Below are 16,622 nucleotides of genomic sequence, written 5' to 3'. Positions count from 1 at the left end.
CTGTTGTTATTGTTATAAAGAGCCTCCTGGTGCTTCGAAGCTCATAACTGTTTAATAATTGTAAACAAAGCTGTCAAAGTTCGAGGAAAGATGTTCACGTTCGTAAGTACTTGTGTAACTGCTTCATGAATCTGTCCCCTGGTTTGTAAATTTTGTAAATTTGTAAATTTTTGTTGACCTATTATTGGTTTTCATCAGGTTACCTGCGGTTACGTCCAATGAAACCCCCACCATTGCCGGCACCAGTCTCTGATCAGCCATCTCAAGAACCTGTAAATGAACAACACAGTCTTCCTATTATAAGCCCTCTAAGTGCTCACCAAGTGCTGTGGCCAGCATCCAGTGGAATGACCCCAGACAATTTTCCCTCTTCGTCAGATGTTTATACTCGGGCAGCTTTGGCTCCTCATCCAGGAAAATGTAAATCACAAAAAGGGGCGCCACCTAATCTTAAATTCATGGGGGAGCACAAAAACGCTGTGTTGAACAATGGCTCTGGTCAGACTGCAAAGCGAGATGGTGAACGAACAAGTGACAAAGTTAGTAATGGAATCATATCTTGTAATAGAAAGCAACTTCTGGTGTTTCGTAATGAGAGATTAAGTCGTGGACAAATAAGGCACCTTGCTTGGATTGGTTTAGGTTTAGCAAAGAGAGTATCAAGGAACTCTGATTTGGATTCACTAGAAGGAAGTCACATTTTGATGGATCCTGGAATGTTTGGGTTGAAAGGGAACTTTCGTCCTCCGCCTAGTTGGTCTCTGGTGCTCGATTCTTATGGCAGCAGAATAGAGAATAATGTAGCTGTGAAACCACATGTAAAACAGAGTCGCTCCACTATGAAAGCCCATACAACATCAGGACATTTGCATAATCCTAAATCTATTCAGCCTGCTCTTCCACATGGTATTGCATTATCTCAATCTCAGATGTATACTACTAACACTTTGCCCTCAGGACATATCTATTCAACTACTTTCATGGCTCCAGGACAGCTTCAGACTGGGCAAGGGCAGTCCCATTTTCTTGAATCCATTCCTAGTGCACAAGATGGCAGTGCTTCTTTACCCTCATTACAGGGTCATACCCAACCAGTTGTCCTTCAAAGAAGGATTTATGCTCCCACTATGATTCCTCAAGGTCATGTATCTTCATCAGCTGGTGTGCCACCAACAGCATTAGTGCAGACAACAAATTCTCCCTTGGGGGCAAGAATTTTGAGTGTAGACCACACAGGCAGGGTTCGAGAGACATTAAGTCAAGGCATCCCTGCAGCATACAGCAGATATCCAACAGCACATATACCTGACTGCTGGAACCCTCCTAGACCAAGTGGCCGTTCATCGCCACCACCACCTCTTACCTTTATGGGCGGAGGGGGTTTGAATAGCAATGTTAAAGCTGCTCGAATAATGCCGCCACCACCTCTATCCTTCATGGGACCAACTTCGGATACTTCTTCAAATCCAGCCTTGCAATTGAGCTACTCACAATCCAGCATAAGACCATCACCAAATGTAGGGACTTGGACACATGCTTTAGATTTAAGCATGCAGGGTTCTGCATCTCGTAATTATGGTGTTATTAACCATACAAGGCATGTTACAGATAAACGACCACCACCCCCTCCGTACTCTACACAGGGACATATTGGACTCGAACAGCAACCAGCTATGACATACAGTGCAAAAGGACAACTTGTTATGGACAAGCAACAGTCTCAAATAGGAAATACTGTACAAGGGCACTCAATTCCTAACCAACACTTGTATAATGTGTCACAAACAATACAGGGACAAAGGCCACCAGGTCTTTCCCAGTGTGTTCAAGGGCAACTGGTCATGACCCAGAGAACATCAAATTTGTTACAAGAAGCGCACAGAAAAATGACATTAAAACACCAGCTGCCAAACACAACACAGTCTGAACAAAGGCCTGCACTAGTAAACAGGCAACCACAAGCAGATCAAGGGCCTTTTGTACTGAACAAACAAGCACAAAGCTGGCCATTTAATTCCCATAATCAGACTGAAATAAATCAGCAGGCATCCTATGCACTAAGTGGCATCCAAAGAAGTACCACACTAAACCAGCAAGCACCAAGTTTACCCCACAAGTTTACAGGGTCAAGTTGTGATGGAGCAACAACCACCCAGTTTAACTCATGGTTCCACGAGTCAAGTTGTGACAGAGCAGCGACCACGAAGCTTACCACATAGTTCACATAGTCAAATATTGGAGCACCGACCCCCAGTTTTGTCATACAGTTCACAAGGACAAGTTTTGACGGATCACCGACCACCAAGTTTGCCACATAGTTCACCTAGTCAAGTAGTGACGGAGCAACGATCACCAAGTTTGCCATGCAGTTCACAAGGCCAAGTTGTCATGGAGGAGCGACCACCAAGTTTGCCACACAGCTCACAGGGTCAAGTTGTGATGGAACAGCTATCACCAAATTTGCCACAAAGTGTGCAAGGATCTCCAGCTCCTATCTTGGAAACTTCAGTGTTATCACAAACAGGAACACCTGATTTCAATTGCAATCAAAGTTCAGCAGGTTTGTTCTTTCTTTTTTGTCATCTCTAGGTCTTTCATTTTTTACCTCTTTCCTGGGGTATCCAGCATTATGATAGAATATAAGACATTTCAATTTGAAACTGAAATTGATGATGAGATTAACCACTTAACTGCGCTGCATTATAATATGACACCCCCCATGACCCCCCATGGTACGCCAAAACAAATGATTTCCCCCAAAAAATTGTTCTCTTCTTTATTGTTAAAATGCAGTCTGATCATGGGAAGCTAAACTAAAATATTGTATGTGACATACTTTAGCTATGATGGAGCTGAGAAGATGAGCAATTTATGGGCACTGAGCAACCCGTCCCCTTAAAAATAACGTCTCTTCGCTCGTATGTGCGCTGTGGCTAAAAATGGACGTAATTTTAAATGAAATCGGTTCACAAAAGTGATGTACTGTCCCATTTTCTCTTTGAGTCCTCTGGCTTACTCGAAAAGGTTAGGAGAGGAAACTTTCAATTAACATTTGTCATGACATTTTGAAACTTAGGGGAATTTCCTGCCCAACTAATCTACCAGAGGACCCTTAACTTACTGTTTTGGAAAAAAAAATCAAAATTTATTTTCAAATTTTTTTCATTTTCAAATTACGTCCATATTCGAACATACGGGCAAATGGCCAATTAGCCGTAATTTGTAAGAGGACAGGTTGCACTGAGAGAGTAGGCGCTCAGACATACTCGACCCTACCACCTCATGGGGCGGTAGTTGCTGCAAATATAATTTTTCTTAATTAAATGTCTCTCAATTGTTTCTTCTCTGGTTTTCTGTGGGGAGCCTTTACGGCTCTCTGGAGCTATCGGACTGATATGCGATATATTAGTCTAGGGCATTAGTCAATGGAGTTCAGCCTACCGGGACTCACGAGCCAGAACCTGTCCCTCCTCAGAGAGGCACAGGAAGCAATGGCCTCTGGAAAACCCCACCTGTGGATGGGGGTATTTCTTGTCTGCCATCATCCAGGGTTAGGCACCCAGAAAGGTAGGCATAACAAAACAAATCCCACTTGGTAAGAAAATTACAACTGAAGACTGAACAGGAAGGCAGAACTCCCCCAACTCTTAAGGAAACAAGCAAACGTCATACACCACCGCCATGCCGCTTGTCCGCACAGCCCTTCCTTCCCGGGAGGGAGAGGGGTGATTCCCGGACAGCTACTCACACCTCACTTCGTTGACTGATCGGGTTGTCTTGTTCCTTTTTCTTGGCTTTTTTCAGGGCTGTCATTTAATGACAAATAATATCACCTCATATCGTACAGTGCTTGTGGAGCCGCTTCAGCTTGCGTTCGGGTTGGATGTCACTTCTGCCTTGTTCTGTAAGCTTTCTCATGCTTTGTTTTATCTCTGGCCTTCTCATGCATTGCCTGAGTCATTCTGGTCCTTGGACGCGGTGCTCTCTTTTCTCTCCTCGTCGGTTTGTGGTGGGCCCTTCTGTTCAAGATTGTTTTTCCAAAATTCTGTTTCTGCTGGTATTGGCCTCTGGGGGTTGAGTTGGTGAGCTTCATGCTCTCCTCTGGTACAGGGGTTTCTGCTCCTTCGGTTCTAGTAGTCGGTTTGTTCAGTTGCAGCCGTCTCCTTTTCTAGCAAAGAACGAGATGACGGCTTTTCGAAGACACCCTTGGGTCATTGGTGCTTGGTTGGTCAGGACAGAGGCGCATCATGTGTTGTGTCCGGTCAGCGACTCTTCGCTGCGCGCCTCAGCTTCGGTGGCCAGGAACGTGCTTTGATTTGATTTGGGTTCCCTCGTTCCCTGTTCCACGGCTTGGGTCTCCCAGGTCGTCCGCAGGGTTATTAAGTCTATCCAGCCTGCGGTCTATCCTCATGCCCTATGACGTTCGTAAGTTTGCTGCTTTGGCTGCTGTCTTTGGCAACGTGTCTTGGACTGACATTCGAGCACGGGTATTTTGGAGGTCTGACAGGGTCCTGGCTGCCCATTATTTGGTCAACATTCCTGGTCCTGCTCGTTTGTGTGTAGCTTTGGGAAGCAGGTTGCAGCCAGTTGTCTCGACTTCGAGTTGAGGAGCACATGACGGCTGCCTCCAGGGGTAAGTCCCTCTTTTTACTTGTTTTGGGTTATGTAACTCCAGGGAGCCGTATGGGGATCACCACAGAAAACCAGCATTGAATATAATGAAACGCCATTTTCTGAGTGAGCCCCGGAGGCTCCCTGGCACCCTCCCTCCCTTTGGTTGGCAGGTTTTTGCGTGTTTTGACATCCAGCCTCGGAACTGGGGTGTGGGGTAGCCAGCACGGGGGTCTGAGACTCCCCTGCCCCCACCCAGGGAGGGGGGTGCGCAGACAGCGGCACGGCGACGTGGTGACATCATGCTTGTTTGCTAGTTTTCATTTGAGGAGTTCTGTCCACTAGTTCGGCTTTCAGTAGCAATGTTAACCAGAATAGGGGTTTGTTTTAGGGTGCTTACCTTTCTGGGTGCCTGACCCAGTCGATGGCAGATATAGAATGCTTCCAACCACATGGGGGTTTCTATTGGCTATTGCTCTTCGTACCTCTCTGAGGGGGCCAGGTTCTGGCTCGTTGTCCCCGGTAGCTCTAGAACTCCATGCACACTGACTGATGCCAAAGTCTAATACAGTATATTCATATCAGCCTGGATAGCTCCGAGGAGCCTCCAGGTCTCACCCAGAAAATGGCGTTTCATTACATTCGACGCTGTGTTTTTGTGCACGATAATGAACCATAAAGATAGTGTGTTGAGGGTTTATATACACATGACACATGACTTGGTCAGCCAAGCGCCTCACAGTGAGTGTGGCAGAGGCTTCCCTAAATATATTTTTACATAACTATTTCAGTGTCTGTCAATGGTTTTATATTTAGTTTTTTTTTGCAGCAATATTATTCAGTAGTGTGTAATTTGTGAAATTTATATAGTTAAATGTGTGGAACATCGATATTCTAAAAAATATGGGGCTCATTTATGGTGACACATATTATATTCTTAGATCAACCAAACTGTTTTTGCTGTTATTACGCTACGTAGACGTGTTGTACTGTATGTCACTATCAACATTTATATACACTATAACAAAGTAATAGGCAGCTTCTGGTGGGTATGGGAGATTATCTTGAGATGATTTCGGGGCTTTTAGTGTCCCCGCGGCCCGGTCTTCGACCAGGCCTCCACCCCCAGGAAGCAGCCCGTGACAGCTGACTAACACCCAGGTACCTGTACCTATTTACTGCTAGGTAACAAGAGCATAGGGTGAAAGAAACTCTGCCCATTGTTTCTGGGCAGAGTTCCTTTCACTCTGAACTCTGGCACCTGGGATCGAACCCAGGACCACAGGATCACAAGTCCAGCGTGCTGTCCGCTCGGCTGACCGGCTTCATTGGGTGATGAAATCAAAACACAGTATGGAGCCACATGATACGAGCAGATGACGCCAGCAGTTTTTTTTTTTTTTTTTTTTTTTTTTGAGATATATACAAGAGTTGTTACATTCTTGTACAGCCACTAGTACGCGTAGCGTTTCGGGCAAGTCCTTAATCCTATGGTCCCTGGAATACGATCCCCTGCCGCAAAGAATCGTTTTTTCATCCAAGTACACATTTTACTGTTGCGTTAAACAGAGGCTACAGTTAAGGAATTGCGCCCAGTAAATCCTCCCCGGCCAGGATACGAACCCATGACATAGCGCTCGCGGAACGCCAGGCGAGTGTCTTACCACTACACCACGGAGACTGTAAATGTGTTGTGTTGTGTGTGATACAAGACAGTACAAGTTGTGTGATACAAGAGAGTACCTCCAATATTCTACATATCTCGCTATGAACAGCCACAAAATTGCTGTTATTACCACATTCCTGTCACAAAATCCTGAATATAAATCCATTTCCACAAGGTTATATTGTGAAGAAACATGAAGTCGTTTCATGATGTGTACTGTAGGTGCAAGAAACAATGGCTGGGTGCTGTGTCTTTCTATCTCGTGCTGTGAATATCATAACTAATAATCGACTCCACCCATCACACTTTCACATACCTCCCTCCACTCTACATCTTATTTCTTCACCACTACTCTCTAATGCTTTATGTTTAATATTCCTTTCATCTTTTTCATCATTCTCCTTCTTGTAATAATAATAATAATAATAATAAAGATGGATATTTACAATGGACAGAACAGTGCCAGGCCCTCGTATAAAATATGCAAACTAAACATTGCTTAAAGAAGTCATGAAATACTTTATATGAAATATAATGTCAAATATTATTATGTCTTAGTTGTTTGTTACCAAAATTAGGTTCAATTACAGTGATCCAGCAGTTGAACACCACACCCCAAGGTGAACAAGGCTCTTCCACTTTGAACAAGCAGCCATCAGGTCTGCCACAAGGCAAACAAGGACTTTCTGTACTGTGTAAACAGGCACCAGGTGGGTCCTGTAATTCCCAAGGTCAGGTAGAAATGAACCAGCAGGCATTACGTGTATTAAATGAAACCCAAAGATCTGACACACTGAATCAACAACCACTAAGTCTGCCACAAAATTCACAGGGTCAAGTCGTGAAGGAGAAACAATCCACAAATTTACCACACAAGTTCACAGGGCAAAGTTTTGATAGAACAACGACCACCAAGTTTGCCGTACAGTTCACAGGGTCAAATTGTGATAAAAGAACTACCACCAAGTTTGCCCCACAGTTCACAGGCTCAAGTCCTGATAGAACAGCGACCACCAAGTATACTGCAAAGTTCGCAGGGTCAAGTTGTGATAAAAGAACTACCCCCAAGTTTGCCTCACAGTTCACAAGCTCGAGCTGTAATAGAACAGCGACCACCCAGTATACTGCAAATTTCGCAGGGTCAGGTTGTGATAAAAGAGCTACCACCAAGTTTGCCCCATAGTTCACAGGCTCAAGTTGAGGTAGAACAGCGAGCACCAAGTTTTCTACACAATTCGCAGGGTCAAGTTGTGATAAAAGAGCTACCGCCAAGTTTACCACACAGTTCACAGAGTCAAGATGTGATACAAAAGCGACCACCAAGTGTGCAAGGGTCTCCAGTTCCTAGTCTGCAAACTCCAACATCGTCACGTGCAGGTTCACCAGACTCAAATCACAATCGCAGTCCTGCAGGTTTGTCATGTGCTTGTTGCTGCTGCTGCTTTTCTTTTTCTTTTTTTCATAAAAAGAAACTTTTCCGCTGGGAGCCCCGTCGGCTCCCTTGAGCTATCTGAACTGATATGTGCTATATTAGTTTGGGGTCATCAGTCACAGGGGTTCTTATGCTTACCAGGAACCATGAACCAGAACCTGGTCCACTCAGAGAGGCACAAGGAGCAATGGCCTATTGCTCCCCTAATGAGCACTTTACATTTAAAATACTGTATGTCATAATTGCCATCGACCAGGAAAGGACCCAGAAAGGAAGGCGAATCAAAACAGACCACTGTCTGGTTAACCAGTACAATCTACATCCTAAAAGATCAAAATAACCCCCCCCCCTCCTTCCTTGAAAGACACCAAACAAGCAATACTTCATGCATCTTGCACTCTCGATCGTTAGCTCAACCCTTCCCCCCTTCCCTGTAAGGGGAAAGCCAGCAGCCCACCACTCTCAGTTCTTGAACACATGTGCTGGCGTTCAGTTCGGTCATCTCTGGTCTCAAGTTCTTGTTTTGGATTTTGCCCTGTTCGGCTTTACCAGAAGTGTGTGTGCGTGTTAGCCAGGTGTCTTCTTGTACACAAAGTAGCATGTGCCTAGAGTGATCTTCCCTAGGCACTCCAGTAAGTACTGCTCTTGCGTCTCAGGATTATCTTTCCTGGGGCATTCGGAAATCACTCCCTGCTAGAGGACTTCATCGGTCGAGGTTGTCTTCGCCCTCGAGATACTCGGGGGGGGGGGGGGCAGTCTTGGGCTTTCCGTCTTGCCCTGGGGGAGTGTTAATGGCTGGAGGGGGGGGGGGAGCACAGCAGCTGGCACAGCCTGTCTTCCTTTAATACGGCGGCAGGTGCTTCTCTCTGGCTGCCAGTTTGTTTGTTGTGTTTCTTTGGGGGCCTTTAGTTACCTTTTCCTATGTTTTTGCCTTTTGTGGACAGAGGTGATCTGCCTAGCCACTTATTAGGCTAGCCTAGGTGGTGTTGGTGGTCCTCCTCTGTTGCCCCCGAGGTTTTACTGCTGCTCCCGTAAGGGTTAATTTACACTACGGGTCCTGGAAGACCCCCTGTGGGCTTAATCTTACCATGGATACTTCTTCAAAGTCCACTCTCGCCTTGTGTGAAGTTGAAGGTTGTTTGTTGCCTCTGCCTCAGGGTGACGATCATCCATACTGCCTCCGTTGTGCTGCCTGTTGGGTCGGGGACACTTACGACCCGGAGTCTTGCGGGACTTGTTCTTCACTTGTACTTCAATTTACTCATTCCTCATCTCAGGAATCGGGTGGCAGCTGTGTTGCATGCTCGATTCTCCTTCTTGCAATGCACCAGGTTGGTTTCCTGATTAGAGGCCCCAGAGCTGCCCCTCATGGGTTTAAGGCACCAGGATTTGGGGGCATTGGTCACTTCGACCATGGTTCCGTCCATGTCCCCACTTCCTTCCCAGGTGTGGGTGTGGTTCACCCTGCTCCTCTTTCCCGGCTTCCTACTCCCAAACAACTGAGGGTTTTGGAGTCGGGGTGGGGTTTAGCTTGGGATGAGGTTCGGGTGGCTTCAGGGGCTGTGCCTTCCAGTTCGGGCACGGAGGTGGTTGAACTCGTTTTTCCTGCCAAGGCTTCTGGGTCAACCCACCCAACTCCCTTCTCAGAAGCTTTTCTTCCTTGGACTTTGCCTTTTCTTCAGGGGTGGTGGGCGTGGAAGAGGGCTCGGCCCCGGGAATCTGTGTTGAGGGTTCCCAGGGCTTGGGAAGGGGGAAGTCGGCTTGAAGCAATTGTGCTCCTTTTTTAGCCTGCTTGAGCTCCTGCTTGAGTCAGTTACGTAGCTGGTTCGATCTTCTCTTCCAGTCTTCGCGTCTGGTCTTTTTCTGACATAAGTCTATCACCATTTGTATGGTGAGCAGGTGGCTTTGTTGATGGTGTCCCAACTGTGTGCTTCGTCTTGGCGGCAGTATGAAGTTTCCTGGCGGTCCTTTCGTTATTTCTTGTCCCTCCGTAGGTTTTCTTCTGTCTCGGATCGGGTTGTCTTGTCCTTTCTTGGTTGTTTCGGGACCGTCATCTTATGCCGAATATTGTCACCTCGTAATGTGCAGTGCTGGTGAAGCAGCTTCAGCTTGCGTTCTGGGTGGATGTTACTTCTGCTCCGTTCCACAAGCTGTCTCGTGTGTTGTTTCAAATCCGGCGTGCTCATGAGCGGCTTGAGCCATCCTGGTCGTTGGACTGGGTGCTCAAGATTGTAGGTCCAGAAATGCTGTTACCTGGAGTGGGCTCAACCACATGTTATATTAGAAATGAGTCCTGTACCAGGTCTAGAAATTAATCTCCTGCTTGTGATGTTAGATTTACCCAATCTATTGTCTCGTGGTTAAATCGCCAAATATAAGAGTTTGTGTTTGTGATGCCACATTGATCACATTATGCAGATCAGTAACGTCCTCTGCTGTTGCTGTGTCAGCCCTGTAACATACTCCCATTGTCAGTATGTTACCATGTTGAGCTATTATATTGTACCATTATGACTGAGGATCCCATGGTGTTCAGTTCCTCATTGGTGGTTGCATTGAGGTCCTCTTTCACATAAAGCAATTCACCACCTGCATATATGTTGATGTTCTGTCCTTTCTGAACAGTGGATTATACCCAGGAGGAGGAATTTCCCTTCAATAATGTCCCCAAGTTTCACTTATGCCAGTGATGTCTGGAGTCTCTGCATCAGCATATACACACAGTGCTTCACATTTATTCACCAGGCTTCTGGCATTAGTGTAGAAGCACTTTAAATTTCTTTCGTTGTTCCTGTTGGTCTGAGTGATAGCTCCTAGATTCTGTACATTATTATGCTGTTCGTTGTCACTGTTTGTTCGTCAGTTTTGTGTCTGTTCGTCTTCCGAGATATATAGGGTTAATTCTGCCTGGCTGGGTGGAGGACTATGTCCTCTCCTCCAGGAGAGGACAGGATCATGATCACCTGTCTTCTCCTGATCACTAGCTTTGAATCTTTGTATGCTTCTAAGTTCCTTAACTCCTTTAGCGTTCATCTTAGTACTCTTGTTTTTTGCTGTATGGATACAGACAGTCATACCCGACAAGATCTTTTAGTGTATTCATACTGTACTTGCTTCGGGCTTACCTAACCTCTCCACATTGGATAGACTAAGATCATTCTTGCCTCCTATCAGTTTCACTATCATTTCTTCACCGATTTCCTGATCATTCTTACTCTCTACTTTTGCTAGGTATCTAATGATGAGGTTGTTTCTACATTTTTTCTATTCAAGGCTTCCACTGCTCCTGCCAGATATTCAACTCCACTTTCATCAACTCTGCCTGCATTCAGTGTGTTTTTCCTGAGTGAGGGGTTTCCTCCTGGGTTCACCGGGTATGTCAACCTATCAAGATTAGGTAGGCCAACCTATCAAGATCAATCAGACCAACCTTCGAAGAACAATTAGACCAAACTTTCATGGTCAGGTAGCCCAACCTATTAAGATCAGGTAGGCCAACCTATTAAGATCAGGTTGACCAACCAAGTGCATAAGATATAGATTAAAAAGGATTACAAACAATTACAAGGGATTATAGAAGATTATGATGACTTGCAAAACTTTACACTGTTTACATATATTGCCAACCATAAATGAATGTAATTGATATAGCCCTGAGCCAATAAAAAAGATTCTGTAATAAAATACTGTGTTATTTTTAGTATCTGCTTCGAGGATATAAAGATCAGGAATTCAATTTCAGATATTGGGTGGAGTGCAGATGAACCAGAACATTTGCATCATCACAAACCACGTAAGTTGATAAACATTCACATGTGAAATTCAAGTAAAAAAATACTCATTTACTGTGGGTACTGTGTCATGTAATTTAAATCATGTAATTTAAATATTGTGTGTGTAATAACATTTGTGGTTTGTAACTTGATCTAGAGATATTTATTTAACCTGATTCCTTTATTGTTTATTTTTCTGGGGGTAGTAGCCCCTTGTGGTTCCCTGAAGCTACCACCTCCGATGTAGGTGCCATCTACTAGATGCATTCAGTCCCATAGTTTTCTGGTCTACCAGGGACCCAGAGTCAGAACCTGGTCCTCTCACAGATGTGAAGGGAGCCATGGCATATACATATTGTTATTCATTTATGCCACCACTGAGGAAGGTACTCAGAAAGTCAGCGAGTTAAACCACGAATGGCTGTGAGGTAGTTATTGTTAACAGTATCAAAGGCCTTTCTCAGGTCAATGAAGAGTCCAATCGGAAACTCATTTTTGTCAAGGGCTGAGTAGATTATATCAGACTAATAATTGCATCTTTGGTACTCTTTTTGGGAGCAGAAGCCAAACTGACAGGGACTTGGTACTGTATGTTGAATTTTACGAGGTAGGAGTAGAGCTGTTTGTAAATAATTTTTTCAAATATTTTTGACAGTATAGGTAGATTTGATATTGGTCTGTAATTGTTTGTCTGCTGGATTGCCTCCTTTATGAATTGGCATTACTCGTGCTTTTTTATGTAATTTATGTTTAAGTGCTCGTGATATAAGTCTGAAGGCCCCTCCTGAAACTGGGAGGGGCCAGACTTGTGATTTCAGTAGAAATCCAGTTGTATGACTTTTACCAAGTCAGGGTGGTTCGGTAGGTAGTGTCAGCGGCTGGGATTCTCTTGGTCGTGGGTTCGAGTCACCTCAGAACTCCAGTTAATTTTCTCATTGATAGACCAGGTATATGACGTTAGTGTGATTTCTCTACGCATTATTATTATTATTATTATTATTATGAAAGTTTTTAATGTTATTGTTCTTCACAGGTGTTCCTGGTATAATGGCTGTGGTTGAGGCTCTGGTCTTGCAGCTCATAGACATTGGACTTCCATCCTCTATGAACAGTATAACCAAGACTGTTGAGCAATTATTCCAGGCACGTGGAATGCACAAGCCCTTTTGCTGTAAAACTGAGGCCATGAAGTGGTACCAAGATTTTCATAAAACTCATGTACATCGATTGCCTACAGTAGATGAAGTGAAAACTAGTCCAATACCCACAGATTATGAAACACGAGAGTGGCTCATAAACTTAAGAAGAGACATGGTTAAATTCTATGGAGTGACACCACGTCGACTGTTTTATATGCAGGAACTTAATTTCTTCCTGGACAAGCAAACGAGAGAAATTAAATATCATAGAATGTTTCCTGGAATGGTTCAGTGCTCAAATGAAAAAGACACAGTGACCGTGTTATTTGTATTAGGTGCAGATGGTCAGATAGGACCTGGAATGATAATCTTTCCTAGGATGGTAATGCCAGAAAAACTATTTTCATCTCTTAGAAATACCGAGGGAGGAAAAGAGTGGGTATTAGGGTCATCAATGAACGGCTGGCTCTACAGTGATTGCATCTCCGAATTTGTCAGTGATGTATTTGTACCTTGGCTCAAGAAGAGAAATGTTCACTTCCCTGTGGCTCTCTTCACAAATGAATGTCTGTCTAACATACCAATGATGAAGATGAGCGAGAGCTTCATGGTTCAAGGAATACAGTTGATCACTGTTCCCAAAATGATGTCGTCAATATTGAGTCCCGCTGAATGGATTGTGGCAGACTATTTCCGTACCAGTTGGGGAAAGGCTCTCTATGAGTGGAGTGTTAGAAATAATTCTAAACCTCTTTTAGAAGAGAACTTCGCTCCATTTATGATCAGTTGTCTCACTGCTCAGGCAACACCAGACAAGGTAAATAGTCAATTTAGGAAATTTGGGATTTGTCCATTTGATGCGCAAGCAATGTTTCAGTGCCTGCGAAGCCAAAGTTACCAACATTAATGTGTTACATATAAATAGCTTATGAAGTATTGCAGTTAGGTTTTAAGAAATTTAGATTCAAAGACTTCCAATTGAGATAATGACCTTTTAACAATCTCAGATGATCTGAGGAATATATAAAAAGTGTGAGGCTCAAGGATATTCCTTGCTTAATGAAAAACACTTGTAACACCTAACCAATACTGTATATTGTAATAAATGCCATATTCTCTGTAAAGAGAGAATATTTAGTAAACTCAAAATAATTGTATGCTTTAAAAATCTTCTCAAGGAATTTAGATGTTCTCTGAGAAACTGTATGATAAACAGTAATGCGCTTGTGTACTTATGTTAAGAGATTCTGGTATATTGCTTACTCTGCATTTTTTCTGTACAAACATGTAGCATCTTTTGTTTAGTAAAAATTAAACTTTCTCTGAGCCCACTTGCTAGCACACTTTTCATTATGCTTGTGTATGTATGTGAAGGTTCACTCTGTCAGTGTTATGTACAAAATACAGCATTTAACAAATATTTCTACTTAAGTTATTATATTAGAGTGATCATATCTGGTTTTTGTTATTATATTTAAATTGTTTCAAGCTGTGGGCTAAGAGTGAATATAGAGTATATGCCTATAGCAGGGTTGCTGCATGTCATCTTGCAAATATTAAACTTAAAACTAAGGACCCCTATGACAGAATTTCTACCTCGTGTTAGTTCCTATAAAATTTGAGTGGTGTTGAATCTTGCTTGTAATAAGGAGACCTATAATTAGGATACATCAGCTTAGGGGGCATATAGGCATTCAGACGTATTAAGTCACAGTGGCCATGTGGTACAGCTTTTGGAACAGGCGCACCTGTTTTGAGACTTTTAGTTCACAATATATCCTCAGTTATACCTTACCATCAATACTTTTTATTTTCCCTTAAGAATAATTATATTCATCACCAGAGGTTGTTTTACTCCTTACCCGAGACCTGTGTGGTGTTTATCCGGGTATATCTGTTGTATTCAGTGGATAGATCCTGAGGTAATTACCTAAGTGTAGTTACTACCTAAGTGAAGTTACAGGCTGAGAGCTACGCTCGTGGTGTTCTGTCTTCCCAGTACTTTGTCGTATAACACTTTGAAACTAATGGTGGCTTTGGCCTCTACCACCACCTCACTTAACTTGTTCCAACTGTCTACCACTCTGTTTGCAAAAGAAAACTTTCTAATATTCTTTCAGCACCCTTTGTTTCCTCAGCTTGAATCTGTGTCCTCTTGTTGGTGGTCTCAGGAATTCTTCTTTGTCAATTTGGTTGATTCCTGTTAGTATTTTGTAAGTGGTGATCATATCTCCTTTTTTTCCTCTATCTTCTAGTTTTGGCATGTTTAACTGCCTCCAGTCTCTCCTCGGCACTCTTTGTTTTTCAGTTCCGGAAACTATTTTGTAGCATGCCGTTGCACATTTTCCAGTTTATTTATGTGGTTTGAGATTTGGGCACCATACAACTGCATATTCAAATTTTGGTCTCACAAAAGTCAAACTTTTGAACTTTTTTTTTTAACTGAACTGGAAATACTTTAGTATTTCACTATTCATATAATTAAAAGCAAGTCTGAAGTTGGAGAAAGTGACTCATACGCTCCTATCATATGTTTTGTGTTCCTCTGGTGATGGCTTACTATCCAAAACCACCCTAGGTCTCTTATCTTGTAAGTTTTGTAATTCTTTTCCACTTAATTTGTAAATTGTGTGTGGTCAATTTTCTCCAATTCCACATTCCATAACATGGCAATTATTCACATTGAATTCCATTTGCCACTTGTCGTTCTAAGTACAGTACAGTACTGTACTTAACTTTATCTAGATCAATTTCAAGAGTATTACAATTGTCATCATCTCCTATTTTCCCCAGTATCTTAGCATCATCCACAAACATGTTTATATAATTCTGTATTCTTTCTGGTAGATATTTTATGTAGATGATGAACATTACTGGTGTAAGAACTGAACCCTGTGGTACTCTTTTTACATTGTAGTACAGATACATTGTCTGATTACTGCCCCTCATCTGTCTATCAGTTTGAAAATTTTTCATCCATGTCAGAAGTCTCCCTGTCACCCCTCCAGCATGTTCCAGTTTCCAGAACAGCCTCTTGTGTGGGATTTTCAAAAACCTTTTTTAGGTCCGGATAGACACAGTCAACCCAGTCACCTCTTTCCTGTAGTATCTCTGTGGCTCTATTATAAAAACTAAAATGATTTGTTACACAGGATCTTCCTGATTAAAACCCATACTCTCAGTCCGTTATGTCATCACCATTATTATGTCATCAATGGGTGTTCAACCCATTTGGCTTTAACTATTTTTTTCTAGTTTTGACTACCATGCTTGTTAATGATACGGGTCTATAATTTAGAGGTTCCTATCGAAAACCATTTTTATAGATTGGCACTATGTTTGCCTTTTCCGTATATCTGCTGAAATTTCTGTATTCACTTAGTTGTGCTTGTGGGGGGCTGAGCTTTAGTTGTTTGGTCCTGCCTCTCAACATTACTGGTCCTGTCAATCAACTGTTGTACAGATTTTGGAGACTAGAATTACGGATAAGACTGCCTCTACTCTTGACCACATTTGGACTAATAACCTCTCCACTCACTTCAAGGATAATCACTGATAGGACCACAGACCATTACCCCACATTCCTTCTAACATTAATAAACCACCTCTAGATACAAAGATAACCTTTAGGCTGCACAATGAAACTTCTATAAGCACCTTTATTGCTGCCACTAATATCATCTGGGAGACTGAATATAACAGTGAACATCAACCTAGCGGTGTAAACATTTCTTCAGAAAACTGAACCTCTAATACCCACTGTCCAATGCTAACAAAACAAGTCACAACTAAAAGGTTAAACAAACTATGGCTTACTAAGGGTATATTTAAATCTTTTAGTAATAAAAAACAAGACCATGAGAAGTATAGGTTAGGGGTCATCTCCAACGAAGTTTCAAGGAGATACTCATCAATGCTGTCTAAAATAATTAGGAGAGCCAAAATTAAATACTATGAAAATAAATTTGACCAAATTAAGAACATTAAGAAAACATGGAGCA

At 42.9% G+C, this 16,622-nt stretch overlaps 1 protein-coding gene across 1 annotated transcript in view; it reads left to right on the top strand.

Moving 5' to 3' along the window:
* LOC123771149 (uncharacterized) overlaps positions 1–14,416 on the top strand; it is an 88,723-nt gene extending 74,307 nt beyond the window's left edge. The window contains exons 8-13 of the mRNA XM_069309716.1: positions 199–2,218; positions 2,268–2,560; positions 4,173–4,224; positions 7,125–7,690; positions 11,452–11,502; positions 12,516–14,416. Of these exons, the coding sequence (XP_069165817.1) occupies positions 199–2,218; positions 2,268–2,560; positions 4,173–4,224; positions 7,125–7,690; positions 11,452–11,502; positions 12,516–13,528 (3,995 nt within the window). The 3' untranslated portion in view covers positions 13,529–14,416. The remainder of the gene's footprint in view (positions 1–198; positions 2,219–2,267; positions 2,561–4,172; positions 4,225–7,124; positions 7,691–11,451; positions 11,503–12,515) is intronic.
* The last annotated feature ends 2,206 nt before the right edge of the window (positions 14,417–16,622 follow it).

Source organism: Procambarus clarkii, chromosome 65 (assembly GCF_040958095.1).
Source record: "Procambarus clarkii isolate CNS0578487 chromosome 65, FALCON_Pclarkii_2.0, whole genome shotgun sequence".
Taxonomy (NCBI): Eukaryota; Metazoa; Arthropoda; class Malacostraca; order Decapoda; family Cambaridae; genus Procambarus; species Procambarus clarkii.
The sequence above is the reverse complement of the archived record's forward strand: the minus strand, read 5'-3'. Positions and strand labels throughout refer to the sequence as shown.